This window comes from Phoenix dactylifera, unplaced genomic scaffold, assembly GCF_009389715.1.
Source record: "Phoenix dactylifera cultivar Barhee BC4 unplaced genomic scaffold, palm_55x_up_171113_PBpolish2nd_filt_p 000121F, whole genome shotgun sequence".
In the NCBI taxonomy this organism is placed as follows: Eukaryota; Viridiplantae; Streptophyta; class Magnoliopsida; order Arecales; family Arecaceae; genus Phoenix; species Phoenix dactylifera.
Window position 1 is genome coordinate 547,679 of NW_024067689.1, and position 20,961 is coordinate 568,639.

At 44.0% G+C, this 20,961-nt stretch overlaps 1 protein-coding gene and 1 pseudogene across 1 annotated transcript; one reads left to right on the top strand and one right to left on the bottom strand.

Moving 5' to 3' along the window:
* Positions 1 to 2,361: 2,361 nt before the first annotated feature.
* Positions 2,362 to 9,860, bottom strand: LOC103713494 (annotated as a pseudogene).
* A 6,495-nt stretch (positions 9,861 to 16,355) lies between these two features.
* Positions 16,356 to 17,036, top strand: LOC120104845. Its single transcript, XM_039116700.1, has one exon. The coding sequence runs from the start codon at positions 16,356 to 16,358 to the stop codon at positions 17,034 to 17,036; it is 681 nt and encodes a 226-aa protein (XP_038972628.1).
* The last annotated feature ends 3,925 nt before the right edge of the window (positions 17,037 to 20,961 follow it).

Consider the following 20,961-nt stretch of genomic DNA (forward strand, 5'->3'; position numbering starts at 1 on the left):
GAATCCCCTAAAGAAAGTGTGAGGATCCATGCGGGCGTGTGTTTAGTCCTACATCAGTTGTTCGCTGGGTAGATCTTGGGTACTTATACAGGATCGAGGAACCCAAATAATACCTTCCGACTAGCTATTTTGGTGAGGTCCTAGGTTGTTACAAATGGTATCAGAGCGGACCCGGCCCATAATCTATGTGGACTAGGGAACATTGCAGCACGGACCCATTGGGGCTGACCACGGCCCATCGTGGTGTTTGTGTTTAGATTTGAATAGAGTTGACTCTTAGCCTGACGAGAACGTCAGGGCTTGAACGGGGGGAGTATATGAGGACCCGTACGGGCGTGTGTTTAGCCCCACATCGGTTATTCGCTGGGTAGATCTTGGGTACTTATACAGGATCAAGGAACTCATAATATCATCCGACTAGCCATTTTGGGTAAGGTCCTGAGTTGTTATAGAAAGAATCAGCATGAAGGATGCGGAAGTAAAGACTGAAAATAATCAAAATGGATTGAATGCCCAGAGCACAATTGCTTGAGAAACGTCAAGCATAACTTGAGTTCCTCCACCCTTGGTCCAATAGATTTTGGAAACGATATTATCACAACCCTGTGTTTTATAAGTATTTTACCTTTCCGATCTTTCTAACCGATAATAATGTGTCAGATAGGAATTTGGATAGAAATAAATTACTAAGTGTAATTTACTTAAGAATATAAAATGCCCCAAACCTTTGTCACCAGATAAGAAGATGCATACCCAGCTTGATAACCCAATAGATATAGATAACTACAAATACGTGTGCTAATATGTCTCTTCTTTGCTCATCAATGTAAACTTCAGAAATAAATCTCCAAATCAGTATTGTGGATTTTAGTTTTAAGAGTTTTTACAGTATTTTTTAAATATTTTTTCTGAAAACTTGAGGGTACATAGTCGACCATCTTCTGCTTAGGGTATATCCTAAAAACTAGAGGGAAATTCTTTAGATCGTTACTTATCGAGATTGGCAATATGAGGCGTGTACGTGAGCATGGATCAGATTCCTAGGACTCTACGTCAATAAGAAGTGAAGATGGAAGCCTCCTTCCTCTCCTCCGCCGGCGCTACCGCACTGGTAGAGTGTGACGACAATCATGAGAAGCAGCACCGCTCTATCTCGCGCTCAAGGGAGGAGGAGGAGGAGGAGGAGGAGGAGGCGGAGGCGAAGGAGGAAGAGGGAGGGAATCGAAGGGGTCTTGGCTGGTGCTGGGGCCGCTACCCCGGCCGCGGAGGCGGTGACCATGAACCACCTACGGGCCCGGATCTCCTCTCGGAGAGTTGGCCTCCCTCCGGCTCCTCGCTGCAGCGCGTCGCCATCTATCGCCGAGGCCTCCGCACTGACCTCTAAGACGACATCGCGAGAGAACCCGTAGGGTTGAAAGAAACACCGAACATCGTGAGGAAATTACTCGTATTAGCCAGGTTCATTTCCTCCACGACGTTGTTGTTGTTTTATTTATTTAATACATTGGCGACCCACACAACATGCGCGAGTGCACCCAGACCTATCCAATAAAAAGAGTTGACGAAAGGCGGAAAGAACAGTTTAAAGAAATTCTATGCACAGCAAAAAAAGCAATTCACGCTATTCACTCTCCTCACTACAAAAATTGGCAAGCTCTTCGAAAATTCTGTAAATGTTTCGAAGCAGCAGGTGCTGGTCGTCACTACAGTGCCAACTTTAAATCCAGCCAATTACCATGGTTAAGTCATCTTTTAAGTAGATACTATCTGCACCTAACACCAACCCTACATGCGCTATATCTTTCCATACGGCTCTCAACTCTACTCCGATAATAAGCTCATCAAAGGTGCGCTGACCACCAGCTATTACAAATTTAAATTCATAGTCTCGAATCACAAAGTGCACTCTCCTCTACCTCCACCCTCTAAAATACGGTTATCTAGGCATACATAACAAGTGTCGGTATTTAATTGGACACAAGCAAATGCAGTATTTTAACCCTTGATTAGCCCAGCTCATTACTTTTAACTTATCTACAAGTATTTTAATCCTTGTAGATTGCTTTCTCGGGGGGGTTGCCGGGCAGGCATCCAGCTATATGGTCCGGAAAGAGAGCGCAAGAGGCGTGGGGCGAGATTGGAAAAAAGACCTCGAATCCTAGGGAAGCTGGATACTTTCTAAAACAGGCCCTTAATTGGCCACGTTGACGTTATGGGCCCCCAAGAACGCGTGCTACAAGTTGGACGCAGGCTTACCGCATGCTTTCAGAGTAAGACACAGAAATTCGAAATCAAAACCAATTCTCACTTCATCATCCTCTTTTCTTCTCTTCCGGAAATCACCATGTCAATGGGCTGACATTCAAACCAACTAATCATAATATTTTAATTTTATCCATGTTGGCTATTTCACTTTGGCCTGACAGAAGCTTCCATAATAAACTCAAAATGTTAGTGCAGCTGGAATATTTATGGGCTCTTTTTTTTTTGGAAGAATATTTACGCGCACATTTATAACAAGAGCGGAATTCTCCCAACAATTGCAGCCATGAGTAGAAGCTTATGGTACAAGACCAAACCCTTAATGCAATTGCTGCTGCTGGGGCTGCTTGATGGTCAGCTCAGCTCTCAAGTGAAGCACATCATTGATGAAGTAAAGGCTATCATCCGCCATGAATGACGTCCATGGGATGCCAAAAAGATTCCGGTACCCAACGGCTTTACCGCCTGTGAAGGTGTAGTTCCCCTTGTATTTGCTTGCAAACTCCCCGGACGGCCTTGTCCTTGCAGCAAATTCGTAATCCACCGTGAAGCTGACAGAGCCCTTTCTTGCATCCCCAAGAAAAGCCCGAAGCAGTGGCATGAGTTCTGATGGTCGATGTTGCAGTGTGCCGAGAGGAAGAAGCCTTGGCCGCCAAGGTGGAATGCTTGGGAGTACACCCGAGCCGATGGAAACAGGTTTCTACACTCCCCCCGCTTCAGATCCAAAAAGACGATGCACTGCGGGTGAGGCAGCTCGAACTCCACCACCTTCACCGGCCGATACTTGTAGGCCCGCTCTAGAAAGCGCCGGTTGGTCGATTCGTCCGCGGCGAGGGCGCGCTGCCGACGCGGGGCCTCGGCCTTGAAGAAGAGCGCCTCGAGGACAGCCTTGGATGCAATCTCGTGGTCCAGGTCGTTGTGCGTGAGGACCTTCCTAAGTTTCCTACAGGTCATGTAGGGGAATCGTACAAGGCGCCCTAGCCGGGAACCTAAGATCTCCCTCCGCTCCTGCAAGTTGGGGTAATGACGACGGGTCCACTTGAGCACAAAGTCATAGACCGAATCCTCAGAGGCAACCTGGAGGTCATCACTGGAAAGGATTGCCTCGATGCCGACAAGAGGAAGATCCAACAGCTCATCTTGCGGCCTGAAAATAACCGACAGATTAAATTTAGGCTTCAATTAAAGGTAAATGGTTGCTGATGCTGATGCTAAGAACAAAATCGCTTACTTGGTCAGGTCTTTAAAACTAGCGGCAAGGAACTCCCTCGCCGCATCGGTCAACGGCTGAACTGCTGAGGCCATCGAAACACTGGAAGGGAGCTCCAAGTAGAGCAGTGCAGAATCTTTAGTCATGGGCAAGCTCCTGAGCAGCTGACTGCAATACCTCATACAAGAAGCGACCTCAAATTTGTCAGCAGCCATCAGCACATCGAGCAGGAATTCAGGAGAGGTAGTTGACAGCTTCCCGCTGTACATAAAACCTAGGAGTTCCATGAGAGCAGCTTCCTCTGTTTCCAAAGGGAGAGGGGGAACTGATGTTACTTATAAAGCATTAAAATTAATCAGGCAGAATAGTCTTGATAATTACTATTCTTATGTCAGCACAAACTGATGATGTTTTTAATCACCAAAAATGTAGTTTTTCAAATTAGGGCGACAAGTGCAATTGACTTGTTTAAAAAAAAGGGACAGGAATTCCAGAACTGTATCTTAAAAGGTACTCGTACACTTTATAGTTCTAAATTAATTACACCAAATTCTCATGGTTTAATTCTTCTCATTAAAAAAGTTATATTATGATGATTGTATATAATCGCTTGCATATAAGCAACTGATGAGCAACACTCACATAAAATTGCAGTAATATTTTGTTTGCATAAGCAAAGAGTTTCAAGTCTTTAAGAAGCCATGCATTTAACTAACAAAATCACTGAAAAGCAAATAACCAAGGAATACCACCTATCACTATAAGTTCTGGATTTAATAATCCAATAAATCTGCTGCTTCAGTGACTCGGGCTCAGGCCTAAAATACCGACATGAGATGCATAACTGAAAAATTCAACCCCCAGGATAATTATGAGGACTTAATTGATAATGACAGGTCAATTTGTTTTGAACATGTAAGGCATTAAGTATATACCGCATTATCATTCTGTGCGCCCCCTAATATCACTTTTATTTGCCCCTCTCTCTCCTCGCATTTTTCTCTTCCTCTTACAGTTCAATTATTTTTTTTTCATGTTCATCAGTTTAGGAAATTTTATATTTTAGCCGCTATAGATCCTTGATTGCTTTCAGACGTGTGTGTGTGTGTGTGTGTGTGTGGTGGTGTGTGTGTGTGTGTGTGTGGTTGTGTTGTGTTGACATGTCGAGAAATGCTGCTACAATATTTGTACAGTATTTTCAGGACTGTCACATGCTCAGACTGGTATTTCCATCAGACACTTTGCGTGTATGAAATGCACCAAAATAAGGTCACTCAAAAACATGGGTCACACATTCCAACTAGATTGCCCACTCTTGCCTGCCTCCAGAGTTGGGTTGGAAAAAACACAAAGAAAAACATATGCAATTCAAAGTCAACAAGCGGTGTAGGAAGTTGTGTTGACATTTGAATGTCCAGTTTCCTCATTCAAAATTCTCAGGCTAACCCCCCCCCCCCCCTCTCCTCTCTGCGTGGCCCTGCACCGAGAACAGGTGTCCAATAACATTCATTTTTGTTTACAGAATAGTTGTCCCAAACAGTAAAAAATGCAAATTAAAATATATATTTTCTCAGATATTCTCATGTTTAGGAGTATAGACACTTGGTGCCCTCCTAATAGAAAATAAATATATTTGACAATGCCTTCACCTGAAGAAATATGGATATACTAACTTTCTCACATGACGGTAGAATTTGTAAGGTAATCCCTTTCCTAGTTAATATCACCAGAAACTTTTTCATATATTGTTGATGCTGCAATTCCTACTTTCCCATGAATCATCTTGAACTCCTGCTTACTCTTAGTAATCCATTGAGCAATCTGCCATTAGGTTAAAAACCCCAAAGCATTATACACACAAATAAGGTTTATAATCTTCATTGACTTGACCACTACAACACCTTCCTGATAAAAGACTATACATCTCATTCTCTTGAAGATCTTGGCACCACCTCTAAGTCTAACCATCCAAGCAAACAAACAAATTTGTATCCACCATCAACTTCTTATTATGTGTTTCTAACAAATATTTATTTTTCCTCACTGCTACTGCTGTATATGCCCAGATCCCATCACAAAGCATCAGCTCATCAAGGGTGGAGAATGGCAATTAGGAAGAAAGGTTTGATGACAACCACAAAAATGTGGGTTCAACTATTATCAGCAAACAACAAGAAAACTGTGACCTACTAAAGTGTACGCCATCAAACATGTATAGAAGGAAATACTATGAGGATAAATTAATCCGGTGGGAAAAGGATATAAATGGATATTCAATATTAAACAACATGAGACTTCATCCTGTTTGCCAAATACCACTATGGTGGAGTAAACATTTCAGGTTAGCAGTATATCATGGACTGGGTAGGGTGAAATTTTTCATCCTGCCAACAAGAATTAGCAGATTAACTTTTTCCCTTTTAGATTCAACATATTTACTTTTCAAGATTTAAAAAATAAATAATAAGATTATGATCTGCTTCAGTTACAATAAATAATATCAGAACAACTATAGCACAAAAAACATAGCAATTTGCTTTCTGAATTACCTTGAGGCATTTATTCGCAAGGTAGCATGCCGCTGATCAAGATTCTCGCATACCATTTGAGAAAAGCTAAAATATAGAACACAAATTAGTCACAAAAAGAAAGAGTAGGGTGCTGTCTAAAAATATATAATATCTTACCTTGTAGAAGAAAGGGCTTTTTGCAGCTAATATTGCAGAACTGATGAATATAGATCTTATTCGACAAACAGGAGAAGCATCCATGCTCCAGGAAGAATCACTGCATTGTGAAGGCTCATCACCTACATCATAAAAAATGCACCATCCAGCTTAGAACATAAACAAAAATATAACACTCTGGAGGTTTTAGGACAATAGAAATTTGTATCGATGGGCACAAATTTCAAATCAGGCAGGTGCTAAATAATTCACATCCAAAACATGATGGTGGAAGTGGAACAACCAAAACCATGTTACGCTTTCCTAGAAATGAATTTCAGAAGGCTTCTTCAGGAAGCAAAACTTATACCCCAAAGCGAGAACATTATCAAGGTGAGTAATTGAAGGTGACAGTAAAGAAGGTTCCTCCATGCAAAAGAAGAAATGGAGGGAAAAGAGAAAAGGAATTAAAAATGGCAGATCAATTAATCAATGCTTTCACAAAAATCTAACAATCCCAAATTATGGTCTTCCAACGGCTATTTGGTTATTTTTTGACCATGGTACAGGTCCCTTGTAAATCTCTTCATCACAATCTAAGGCAGTTAAATAGGGGTTCAGAAACAATCTACTAATTTGGACATTCTTCCAAAAAAGTACCTAATACTGGAGATCAAAATATCATAAAAGACAGAGAAAAGAAGATCAGGATATCCAACCACGACTGAAATACAGTTGAGATTGATAAAAATTTTTTTAGAAAAAAAATTACTGCAGATGCATCTGCATGTGGAAGCACGAGCAAGCACAGGGTTGGAGACAAGATTTCTGAAGGGGGTGTGACTTTCAAGGTCAAGGATTCAAACTCCAAGGAAATGACAGAGTTACAACTTCTGGGTATCCAAATTTGTGTTTGAGGGGCATATAAACTGAAATCAGGATAGAATTTTCAGAAACATTTAGCATCAAAAGTTGTGTACATTAGAGCTTAAACATAACTCCTTTATTTCACAAGAAAAAAAAATAGACTAGAAACTTCCATCATTTTTCCTTTTTAACATGTAAAATTTTACCAACTTAGAGATGAGAAGGTGATGAACTCAATTCATGAGAAAGACTACTTAATTGTATAAACTTGACAAAAACCTGATGGAAATTCTTCAAGCATTGCCACAACTTCCTCATCATGGTTTCATATGTCACATCATCCTCAGTGTCAGGTTGGTTGCAATTCTCCAAACTGTGCATTGAAGACTCCACAGCTAGTATAAAACAGAAATAAACATCGTATTTTGGAAAATTTCCCAATAAAACAATGGATGCATGAAGATGCAAGATTACCACAAAAAGAAATATGCAACATAAGGTTTTATGTCATATAATGGGCAAATCCAAGGTGAACATCTAATTGTTGTATGGTGGCACATATGATGGTTCTGTGCCACTTAGATACAAAACATATACAAAGTAAAAGATCAAAGGATACCATGTCTGTAACTAGAATGGGACATCTCCCATGTCAGAATCAATGCATAGGCATCTACAATCTGTCAATTTCATGGTGTCTTTGATAATCACAACAGAATGGGTGGGGAAGCGGCGATGTGACCCAATACCATAATTTTGAGAAGCAAGTGGAACCAGAATGTCACAACCCAAGGTGAAAACAAAATCACATTTTCATTTCCACTTGTCCATTCTATCCTATAATGATTTTCTTCCTCCCCTAATCACTTTCTCCTTTCAATTTTTATTTGCAACTTGTACTAGTGGTTAGAAAATTATGGCTATTTTCATTGACTATAAAAATGACTTTATAACCAATTTAACAAGATCTTTTTTCTGTCACCATTTTGACTAATCAGTAAATCCCTAGTTCTTGGATGCTAACAGGACCCAAGACCTCCTGTCTAACATATAAACTTTTAACATTTCAGTTATGAATAAACCAAGTATGACACCCTTCCAGATCATAGCTCCATATAATATAGTTGCAATATTCATATAATAAGCACACACATTTCTTTAAACAAACATTTTTAAAATTACTTATAGCCATAGGTACTTTGTTCACAAACTAAGAGAAAACATAGAAATTATGGATTATACCAAAAAATGAGAAAACGTCGAGCCAAGACTTCATAGGACCAAATAAAGGATCGTAAAGTGAAATTAAATCATGGTTTGAGAGAAGGTAAGATTGGTCTATACTAAATATTAAGAATCCAAATCACTCACTTTCCACCTAGCAACAGAAGGCAAAGAAAATGAAGATAGGACTGGTGCTGGTTCTCCCCGAAATATGCTGAAGCCCAATAGTTGACTGGACATCTAAAAGTAAAGCATTGTTTCGGTGCGGGCCGCAAGAGCGGTAAATCATTTATATTTCCAATGTGCATAAAAGTTGACTCTTAAATTGTCCTAACATCACAGCTGAAAGCCACAACCAAGGTGCTAATTCGTAACACTCAATAAAAATCAGCAAAATAAGACTTGTTGCATAATCTATTATCTATAATTCTACAATACTCCTAAGAGCAAAAATTAAGGAAGGTGTCAGTTCACCGTGATGGTACATTCTTCTTGGTGGCCATACTGGCTAGCCATAAGATGATTGATGCTCAGTCTAGATAGCAATAGTATCGTTTAATTGGTCAAAAAAAGACTTGCTGCTTGTTTTATGAGGCTAGGACTAAAGATAGTCACAAAATATGTCCATCTTCTTCAATTCATGACAAGATGATGGTTGAAAATGTGTATACCAACATGTATAAACCTGCTTGATGCAACTTTTTTGTTCTTCCCATTCAGACTCTCATAATAAATTTAAACCCCTCTCCCTGCCCAACCACTTCTTCTCATCCTGGAACAGCATAAGCTATTTGCATTCTAAACTATTCGATCATAACTCTATCCTCTCAATCAACCAAGTCAGCCTCAACATCTCATGGTGTATAAAATATGATGATCAAATTAAGTGCAGAAAGCTTTGTCGCCTGCAGCCTGATCTCATAGCATAAGGAAAGCACGAATTTTTTCTTCTATTTTTTTTTAACAAAAATGTTGTGCGTTTATCGCACCACTTTTGCCCAGCCCAAATGGCCTTTAGGGCGAATTGGACTCCAGCAGAGTATCAAAAACGAAGCAAAATTTAAAATTTAACCGCGCTAAGTAGCATCCACGAAATAGAAGAAATTAAAGATTACACACACTCGCTCAAACCCTAGTATTGTACAAATTTAGACGATAACCACAACAAACAAAAACATCATCCAGATTCCATTTTTTTTGTGAAAAACAAGACATGTACGTTGAAATGATAGGATGGTCGCTTACCTTTGTCCTTCTTGATCTCCTCTCTACGGCGCTTCCGGGTGCCGGTCCCAGTCGGAGACGCCGACGCCGCCCTCCCAATCAGTCCTGCACTCCGCCGGCCCCTCCAGTATCTCGATCCGAAGGATCCGATCGGGAGAAGTTGCTCGAGTTGAAGGCGAATTCGAAATTCTGCTCGCCGCTTGCGTGGGAGAAGTCGGGATCCATGGCGCACCAACCAAGCCCAATCCCTTCCCCTTCCCCCTTCCTCGCGATAAAACCCTAGCGCATCCGGAGAAGCGAACGACCAAGAAGAACACTCCCTCGCTGTAATCCCAACCCTAACCCTAACCCTAGCCTTCGAACGGCCCGATTTGGGGGCGAAGAGAGAGTAGAGAAGGGCGAGAGAGAAAGAGAGATATCGGAGCTGGAGCGCTTTAAATGGGAGAGGCACGGGAGCGAAGCCACGAACACGAGACCCACGAGGGCCAACCTAAAAGTATCCGCGTGTCCCAACCTCGCATAGATTTTAGCCGCAAAGACGCGGTAATTAATGTCCTCTTCCGTTTGGGACTATTTGCGAGGATACCGCCTTCCTTGTTCGCTGCGTCTCGAGTTGGTTTTCGCTTTCGTTGGCGATGTGTTGGGTGTGTGCCCCTGCACAGTTGATTCAGCGAACAATTTGCCAAAAACAGTAACTCGAATTTGATTTTGGATACCAAAGGAGCCAAGCAACGTGTGCATCGGACGAAGGAGAGAGTTTGAAGTGCTTTTAGATCTGTGCAGAGCGTCATACAATGATGAACATGGTGAAAAAAGATCAGTCATTCTTCGGTTCGAAATATACAACCCAACCCATATGGGTTCATGCCATTATCTATCAATGGAAACATTTTCAATGGTGTTGTCCTTCAAAATCTCGCAGATTTCATTACCATGTAAAGAGAAGGGAATCCCACAATGGCTGGTTAACGCCAAAGCTGAAGAGTGATACGAGCAAAAGTAGTAAAGAAGTATAAAGAGATGAAAAAAATCATTATCTCTTTAATAAGATTTCGATGGTAGGACCTGTCTCCCTCTTTAATAAAAATAAGTACCAAGAAGATGAAGGGATGTTTTAGTTTGTTACAATATTATTATCTCCATATAAAATAAAAACCAAAAAAATTACAGTTTTATCTCCACGCCTGATCTTTCAAACTAGCAACCATGGGATCTGCTATCATTGCAAGCCCTAGAAATTCTTTACCTGAAACCAATGCTAGCTAGAACTCGAGCAAGACGGATATTATTAGGTTGCCTATCCCTTCTCTTGGTCAGTGGACAATAATACCTTGATATTTTTTCCTTGTCTATTTCTATGTTATAATCTTTATACTCTTTTGCTTTTGACCGCAATCATGTTTTGAGTAATCATGTTTTGAGTAAGTAAATTTTATAGCTAGAATATAAGTGACATGTCTAATATGGCAAGTCATGCATGGTTGTGCACTCAAATTTTTTCATGAGATATAGTATAGTTGTCAAACAAAACCAAATATAACGAGTCGCATCTCCATCGGTTGCCAGTGGCATGAACCATGAATACGGTTCTACTTCGTAACAAACACAAATTACAGTTTGATTAACCAAACAACGAATCCTAGTCCTATCCTATCTAACACAATTAAATACGAAGCAAAATAGATAACATTCAGGGGGACGACGAGAATAAATTAACTCGTAAGTTGGTATTAACCCAATCACAGGGTGAGCACTCCCCCGCACCGGTGGAGGTTCTTCCAATGGCGGAGGGCGTCCTGACAATCCGGTTCGGGTCAGGGAGGAGCGGGCGAAGGCAATGGCAGTGGCCCCTTGGCTGGTGGGGGGCCAGCTGATGTCGATGGAGGACTGGCGGCCTGATTTTGTTCCGGGCATCCACTCGGTTAGCCGGACGGTTGTCTGGGTTAGGCTACCGGGGCTGCCGCTGGAATACTGGGACGATGCATCCATCCTGGAGATGGTGGCGGCGGCGGGTAGGCCACTAGTGCTCGATGCCAGTGTCAAGTGAGAGGCGGAGGGCCGGCTATGCCCGAGCCAAGGTTGAGATCGACGCCAGCCTCCCTCTGGTTCCTGGCACGCTAGTCCAATGGGGGAAGAATAGGTTCTGGCAGGCCTTCGTTTACGAAGAACCTGCCGAGCCTTTGCTACCTCTGCTGCCCGCACCGGTCATCAGGCGGGGGAGTGCCGATTCTGCCGAGGCGAAGGGAGATTGATCCCGGTGGTTAATGAAGATACTGGCGGTCCTTCGTCGTCCACGAAGGGAAACTTACCCGGGGGGAGCAAGCCGAGAGTCTTCGGCCCATGGATGACCTCTTCTAAGGTTTCCGGCACAGCGAGGAGGCGGTGGGGCCTAGGGTTCCGGTGAGGCCGAAGGGGACGGCGACTCCCCGCACCGTGCCGACTCGGGACCGGTTCATTACCGACTCGGGCCCGTGTCCAGCCAAGAGAGGGCGAGCGAGCCTCAGTCATCGCCGGACTCTGAGGGCTGGCGGAAGCCTAAGAAGGTCGCTCGGCGCGTCTCGCCGGCGAAGGGAGCGGAAGGCGTCGAACCGTGTTGGGCGGCGGCGGCGACACTGATGCAGCGGTCCGAGTCGACACCGAGTCTAACTCGGCCAGGGAACGGTCCAAGGCCAAGTGGGCCCGGTCCGGACCGGGGTTTGTGATCAGGGGCCTGGGCTGGGCCCTCTCAATCTGAAGAATGGACCCAGCCCAATGAAAAGGGCCAGAAGCCCTTCAAAGCGGCGGGGGGCCCTCGGGCCGGAGCGTGGTCTGGCTCGAGACCACTCGGCCCCCCCTGTGCCCGGGTGCTTTGTGCCGGATGCTCGTGTGCCGGCGGATGGGGCGGCGAACAAGAACGGTGACCGGCGGTGCTTCAGGAGTCAGAGCGCGTCTCCGGCGGTCGCGGAAGGCCTGCGAGGTGGGAGGTCTGTCGGCCGGGGCGGCAAGGGTGGCTGTAACCGGGAACGACCTTCTGCGGATCCAGTTTCTCGACGGGGGATGGCGGTGTGCGGTGGAGAGGGGGGTCTGCCTCCGGTGGTGCCAGGCGGGGTGGATGCTCGGGCGGTGGACGAGCTCGGGCGAGGTGGTCTCCCGCCAGCGGAGATCGGGTCATCTCCCAGTTCGGTCTGCGGAGGAACCAGGAATGGTGAATGGACCGAGACTGTGCGGGATGAGATGTTGATTACTACCAGAGACTGCTCACTTGGGAAGAAGACCCTGGGTGTGGTGTCTATAGGGGGAACGGCAGAGAAGCCCAGGGAGATGGAGGTTCAGAGTGAGCTTGTGAGCACCGGGCATCCACGTGAAACGGCACATGAAGCCTTGGTACATAAGTTGAAGGTGGTGCTTGAGATGGCCGGGCCGGAAGAGGGTGCGGCGTGTGGTAAGGAGGGAGGGCTGCAAGACCCCGAAGGGGTGGCCATGCATCAAAATTCCCAAGTGTAGTTATGAAGGTTCTTCTTTGGAACTGTCGGGGAGCGGGGAAGCCTTCCTTTCGGCCGGCCTTCCGAAGGTTAGTGAGTTTGCATGACCCAGATGTTTGTGTTTTGCTTGAGACCCGACTGTCGGGATCCAGTTTGGAACGAGCTAGGCGTGCCATTCCGCGATCATGGGGGACATATGCGGTGGACTCTCGGGGCCTCTCAGGGGGCATCATGGTGTTATGGAGGCTGGGGGGTGTTGGTATTGATGTCTTCCACAAGTGCAACCAACACGTGATCCTGGTTATTTCTGAGGGGGCCGGGCCTCCGTGGGTCATTTTAGCCACATATGCCAGTACAAATTATCGGGAGAGGAGACTCTTGTGGGAGGAGGCCACCAACATCATTCAGCTTGGCCACCTGTGATGATGGCAGGGGACTTCAATTGCATTGACAGCCCGGAGGACAAGAGAGGGGGTATGGTCTTCTCCAACAACATTGAGGTCAGAGAGTTCCAGGACTTTATACAGTCCAATGGGCTGGCTGATCTTGGTTTCACTGGCCCGCGCTTCACTTGGTGCAACAACAGGCTGGGGATGGCACGTGTTTGGGAGCGGATTGACCGAGTGTACGCGACGCCCGGATGGCTTCAGAGGTTTCCGGATTTCTTGGTGCGCCACCTGCCCAGGATTGCTTCTGACCATTGCCCAGTATTGGTGAGTACCTCTCATACCTTTTCCGTTCATTGTCCTTTTCGCTTTGAGAAATTATGGCTGTCTTACCCACGGTCGTGGGAGGTGGTGAGAGAGGCGTAGCAGATGCCGGTTAGGGGGATGTGATGTATAGGGTTACCCGGAAACTTGAGCTAACCAGACGCCGTTTGCAAAGGTGGAATAAGGAGGAGGTGGGGAATATCTTCAGGAGGGTGGAGGAGACAGAGGCATCCATCACTAGGCTACAGGCACTTGAGGACAGAGGGGTGGTCTTTCAGAGGTGGATCAGGGGGAGCTCAGGGGCTACTGGCTAGACACACTTCCCTTTTGAGGCAGCAGGAGGTGTTTTGGAGGCAAAAGTCCAGGATTCAGTGGATTAGGGAGGGGGATCGGAATACCAGTTTCTTTCACCAGTCGACCATCATCAGGAGACATCGGAACTGGATTGGCCGGATTAGGGACAGCAGTGGGCGGGTGTCTGAGGATCAGGAGACAGTCAGGAGGATCTTGGTGCAGTTTTTCGGGACAGATGGACCGAGTCAGGAGGCACATATGGAGGAGCTTGCGGACCGGCACCAGGGAGGCAGGTATCAGTGGAGGAGAACGCTGCTTTGGTCAGTCCAGTGTCCGGGGATGAGGTACATGCGGCCCTTTGGTCTTTGGGCGAGGACAGAGCCCCGGGCCAGATGGTTTCCCCCCTGTCTTTTTCAGGAGTACTGGCACATAGTTAGACAGGAGGTGACGCGGCAGTCCAGCAGTTTTTTGTGTCGACAGAGATGCCCGTGGAGTGGAGGAGGACCTTCATTACACTGATTCCGAAGAGACAGGACCCTATTGAGCCGTGCCACTATAGACCGATCAGCTTGTGCACCACCCTGTATAAGGTGGTGGCGAGGGTACTAGTCCAGAGGATGAGGGGTATCCTACCCAGACTCATTTGCCCTGAGCAGGGGGCTTTTGTTGGGGGGCGTTCCATTCGGATAACGTCCTCATTGCTCATGAGTTCATGGCTGACCTCCAGAAAGCGCCTAAGTGCAGGTGCTTAATGGGAGTCAAACTTGATATGGAGCGGGCATACGACAGGATGAGATGGGAGTTTGTGCAGCGATGCCTGGAGGGGTTTGGATTTCACCCGCAGTGGGTCAGATGGGTGCTCGGTTGCATACTGTCCCCGTCCTTTGCCTTATTGTTTAATGGCTCACCATCATGTTTCTTCGAGTCGTCAGTAGGATTGAGACAGGGCTGCCTTTGTCACCACTTCTGTTCATTCTATGTGCAGATTCTTTGTCCCGTGCACTCAGACTGGCTGTCCATGAGCAGGAGTTGGAGGTCTATGGCCCAGGGGCCGGGACGGCCAGGGTTTCGCATCTACTATTTGCTGATGATTGCATACTGTTAGCCCGCGCGACGAGCAGATCAGCCCGGCCATTAGTCGGATCTTGGGGGCATACTGTGGTGTGTCGGGGCAGCTGGTTAATCTGACCAAGTCTGCCATTTTCTTTAGCCCGAAGACTGACCATGGGGCGAGGCAGTCGATTATGAGTCTTCTAGGATTGGAGAGCAGGTGGGGACCCTTACATACCTCGGGGTGCCTATTACGGGACGTCGGCTACGACGGAGGGAGTGTACATCCATGGAGCTGAGCATCACCACCGTTTGGAGGTTGGCAGGCGGTGCACTATCGATGATGGGCCGAGTCACCTTGGTACGTCAGTGTTGAGCTCTATCCCCATTATTTGCTCTCCAATACCCTGGTCCCTCTCGCTGTGATCCGGGGATTGGAGAGGATGTTTCGCACTTTTATCTGGGACGGCGGGGAGGCAGAGACGGTGTTCACCTGGTGGCTTGGGAGTCTATTTGCCAGCCGACCGACAGGGGAGGACTTGGTATTCATTCACTGGTCGAGCGGAGGGAGTTACTGGCGACCAGATTGGCAGCCAGGTTTCTTCTAGAGCCTGAGGGCCTTTGGGGCTCACTACTGAGGGCGAAGTATGGGGATCCTGCCCCCCACTACGCCCTACGTACTGGACGTGGAGCTTCTTTTATTTGGCGAGAGATCTGTGCTCGCGCCCCGGGAGTGTTGCCAGAGATCAGGTGGGAGATTGGGGATGGGCGGTCGATCAGCATTTTGGAGGACAGATGGCTGGCTGAGGCAGCTTTGCACGGGTGGCCCAATGAGATTGACCATGGTTGGATGGAGGGACGTAGAGTGTGTGCCTTATTTGCCCCGGGGGAGCGGAGGTGGACACGAGTCTTGTTCGACAGGTTTTCGGGGAGCACCTTGCTGAGCGTGTCCTAGCTCTGCCGATCCCGGAGGGGGAGGCAGTGGATAGGAGGGTATGGAGCAGGACAGGTAGGACGACTGTGAGAGTTCGGGACCTTTTAGCGATTGGTAGAGGGCCCCCTGTGAGACAGATGGACTGCGGCTGGATTTGGAGGATGCATATTCACCCCCGAGTGGCCTTGTTCCTGTGGAAGGTGGCTTGGGGGTGTTTACCTACTACTGGGGTCTTGGCGAGACGGGGAGTGAGGGTCCCGGCCGGATGTGGAGCTTGTCAGCGACAGAGGAGACCATCTATCATGTCCTGTTTGGGTGCCCTAGAGCTAGTCAGATATGGAGACATGCTTCAGCTCAGCCCGATCAGAGGCAGCTGTGGGCGACCGTTGAGGATTCCTTCGTCATTTGGAGGCTTCGGTCCGGGGGTCTGTATGCGTGGAGAGGGGACTCGTGATGCCTACCCTGGCCTATCTTCGTTGGCTGGGGAGGAATACATGGGTCTTCGATGGTGAGAGCCTCCATCCGAGGCTGGTGGCGGACCGAGCTCTACGGCTTGCGGCGGAGATCATCGGCGCTAGTGAGGCCTACACCTACTGGTTGGCTAGGGACATCTGGGGGCCCCCATTCTGCTCTGCAGCGTCCAGGACGATACTTGTATCCTGGGTGCCCCCACCCCCTGGCTTTCTCAAGGTGAACTTCGATGGCAGTGTATCAGTGGATGGGAGCTGTGGAGGTGTGGGATTTATTATCAGGGATCATGATGCCAGACTTGTGGCGGCAGGTGGACGCAGGATTTTTGACTTATCAGTGGCGACTGGCAGAGCTTCAGGCGGCCTGGGGAGGGTGTCTCCTATGCGAGGCGGGTACTTGGTGAGGGTCACATCCTTCTCGAGGGGGACTCGCCACGGGATTGCGTGGATCCGGGAAGGGGGAACTCAGTCGAGGACCGGCCGCTGCTTCACGATATCCGTAGAGCGTTGGGGGAGAACTGTCTCCTACCAAGCCTCGCACGTATATCGGGAGGCAAACGGTGCGGCTGACTGGGTTGCTTCTTTCGCGCTCATCACTCGGGAGATTTTCTTTGGTAGGCCACGAGGCTGTGCCTGCGTCTTTGCGCAGTATATTGTTTTCTGATTTTGGTAGGCCAGCTTCACGCCCGTCATGTGTGACGGGCCGATTTACCAAAAAAAAAAAAAAAAAACGCATAACCAGCAAAGGATGAGGGGCGATTAGTAATTGAACTTAACGAGTTCGGGTCGTCAGCTCCGGTGGTCAACGGGCCGCCGGTCTTCGCCGGGTCTATTCTTGCAGGTTCCAACCCCGCGTGGACGGTCTTCTAAGCGCACCAGGAGCCGCCTTCCACACGTCGAAACGAATGGGTTTACTTCCTTTTAGCTCGGTCCGCGCAAGGATTGACCAAATATTATTTTATGAATGGGTTGGGTGCTTCAATGTTTGTGTTGATCACCTTTTCGAATTCTCTATGGACTTGGGAGACCATGTTGCTTTCTTAATATTTCTCCTGGTAAACCAACTTGAATGATGCAAGACTATCATATAATCCCAGAGATTTATGACTAGCTACTGTTTTTGGATGCTAATTATTCTCATATTTAAAGTTTACTCGTGAGAGGTCTGTATTTTTTTAACAATATTTTATGCTCCTTTTATGTGAAAAATTAAAAGGAGAACGATAAAAATATGGATGACGTTGAATTTATGGACTGGGCTTGTACTTTTGACGTGAAAGAAGGATTCTATCTTTGTTCAAGCAAATTCACTATTGGATCATCTGCTGCTTATTTTGAGATCTATGCTGATCAATAGGTAGAGTTCGGAGTTTTTTTGAGATCTGTGTGGCGGATGATTCAATGATGGAATTGTTGGCTGCATGGCAACGACGAAAAATAGCGAACTATCTTGGTTGAGCTAGGAGTTTGGGTAGAAGGGTATTACATCTTCGATAGCTCGAGGCCCTCACCCTTGAGATTTTCTTAGCAAATCATGCTTTAGAATAGTTAGGTGAGAAAACTATATCCTACAACAGTGCATGCACCATGTCTGTAGTGCATCAGAGGAACAAACAAAGATGAGGTGTGCGGGCAACAATTCGAGATAATCGTTATGGTGAATGGGGCCTTTAGAGAGACGTATGATTGGTATGGTACACCACCATACGGGGCAGGATAGAATTCTAAAATAGAATTCTAAAATAGAATTAATTCTAAAATAGAATTAATTTTTGAGAGGAAGGAAGAAAGAAAGGAGGCCCGGCACTTCCTAAAAACCTGTTTAAGAGAGCGAAAGAAAGTCCTCTTTATATAAAATTGAATCCAAAAGGATGGAGAATCTTTGACTTAATACTAATCAATGAAACAAAAAAAAAAAATCTTTGATTCAATGCCAGCCGTCCAAAGAAACGAAAGATACACCGCGTGTATCCCTATTACGCTTTTCTCGTCAAACATGTGTCCTCTTCTGTCCTACTTGTTATTTTAACCAAAAGATCAAAAATTAGAGCTAGCTCTCCTTCTAACATTTATTTATTATTTATTAATATAACTTTATATTAAAGATTAGAAAAATAAACTTTTGAATCATTTTTCACTATTTATTTATCATTTATTTATATAATTTTATTTTAAATTGAAAATAAAATAATAAATGTATAGTCCGCACCACATTTCATTAATTTTTTTATAAAGAACGGATGACTCGAGATGATATGGAATGGTAATGATCACTTGCCATGCAAAGAGAAGTCGCACCATGTGACTATTTGTGGTAGTTGCCCATTTCTATGAAACTAATTTATCAAACGTTTATCACTAAGGTTCCGTTTGGAGGCCCTGCTCATAGTAGAGTTTTTGAAAGTAGAGCTTTCTAAAATAAAGCTTTTATAAAAAACTGTTTACTGTTTGGTAACTATATTTTTTAAAGTGTTGTGGCACTTTAAGATTTGCTGAGAAAGTACTTTTGGTATGACAAAATGATCATAAATGATATTGCATAGTATTATACAACAAAACATAATAAAATATAATATGTATTAATATATAAATATATAATATAATATAATATTACTATAATATAATATAATATTATTATAATATAATAATATAATATTGTATACTATAGTATAATAATTTAATATATAATTATAATATTATTAACATACATATCAATGTATTATGATATCTAATATAATGTTATATTTATAATATAATACAATAACAAAGGTATAACATATTATAATTATTAGCATAAATTAATTTCTCATAATATAACAAAATATTAATTTATTTAACATAACATATTAATGTATTATGATATAATGTAATATAAATTATTATTATAGTATAATATAATGATAAAGATATAAAATATTATAATTATTGTGTAAATTAATTTTCCACCGTCCTGCAGATTTTTAAAAATAAAGAGATATTTTGTATAATTATTATATTTTATCATAGGTATTTTGGTAAAAAGATAGCTTTCTGACGGGATCTAAAAGTACTTTTTTCTAAAGCTCCAAAATGGAGCTTCTTCCAAAAAGCTATTTTTATCTTTCTAGAAAAGCTAAAACAGCTTTCCAAAATTTTTACCAAATACCTCTATTTTATCTAAAAGTACTTTTGAAGGGTCAGAAAGTGCCACAACAATATATTAATAATATTATATCGTATTATATTACAGTAATATTATACTATATTATATATTTATGTATTAATATATGTTATATTTTATTATGCTCTATTGTATAATATTATGTAATGTTCTTTATGGTAATCTTGTCATACAAAATTATTTTCTCAGTTTGTTTACCAAACACATGTTAAAAACTTAAAGTGCCACAGCACTTTAGAAATTTAGTTACCAAATCGCAAATAGATTTTTGTAAAAAACTCTACTTCAGAAAGCTCTATTTCAACAGCTTTACTTTTAAAAGTTCTATTGGCCACAGCTTTTCCAAACAAGGCCTTAGTATGAACAGCCATCCGCCATGCAAAGCCCAACGCACCAAGGATTTCTCTAAATTTTTTTTTATATGAATGTGATGGTGTACAGGCGGACTCTTTTTGAGAGGTAATAAATGTTACAATATCTAATGCAGGCAGGATATGAGAAGCATTTACATTATTTTATTGGAAAATGTTTACATACTTTTAAAAATAATAAAGCAGGTATTTACATGAAGCATTATCGAAAATGGTTTATGTCACGTATCATTTTTTGCTATGTGGTCCACTGCACGATGATACCGATTCCACGATCATCTATGAGCTTTTTTTTTTTTTTTGGGTTTCTTCCAAGAAGGTCCACCATCCTGGCTATAGAGTGGTCACAGCATTTGGAGTCTGGCTCAATGCATAAACCTCAGTCCTTCCCGGAACCTGTCAAGAAACTGAGCTGTGAAATGTGCATGAGAGAGTGTGTGTGTGTGGAAAACTTGCACTGGATGTTTAATTAGAGAGAGAAGGAGAGAGAGAGTTGAAAAATGCATTAAATGCTTGATTAAAAAATAGAAGTAACATAAAAGGAGGGGCTACCCAAATACTTTAGGACTTATGAAGCAGGCGAGTGAAAGATACGGGAAGGAGGTCATCGAAGATATGAAAGGGGCTGGAGCCAACCATATGGAGTCATCCTCATGTTAGACAAGAAAAATATATAAAAAAAGAGAGAAAAATATCATTTAATAAGGGCAAAAACTGTCAACTAATGAATTTATTAACATTTTTTTTATCATAGAGTTGATACTTGAACTCATGCGTTCTACCATTAAAAGCAGTCATTATCTCTGGACCATGTACAGTGATGGCAGCATATTCTAATAAAAGAAAGAATATTAAACTGTCATTAAATTGCGTCATGATTTCACACACAACCACATGCAGATATACACAGACATGCAAAAAGAAAGGTCAATGCATAACATAAAAGAAACGTAAATAGTTAATATATATTTCTAAACGCATCACCGGAACAACGTACCTGATGAAAGAATAACATGAAATACTTATATTTTAATGAAAGTTATCATGAATTCTTTTCT

Excerpts from the sequence above, each read along its gene's own strand:
- LOC120104845 (XM_039116700.1), top strand. The coding sequence starts at position 16,356 with ATGCCTACCCTGGCCTATCTTCGTTGGCTGGGGAGGAATACATGGGTC.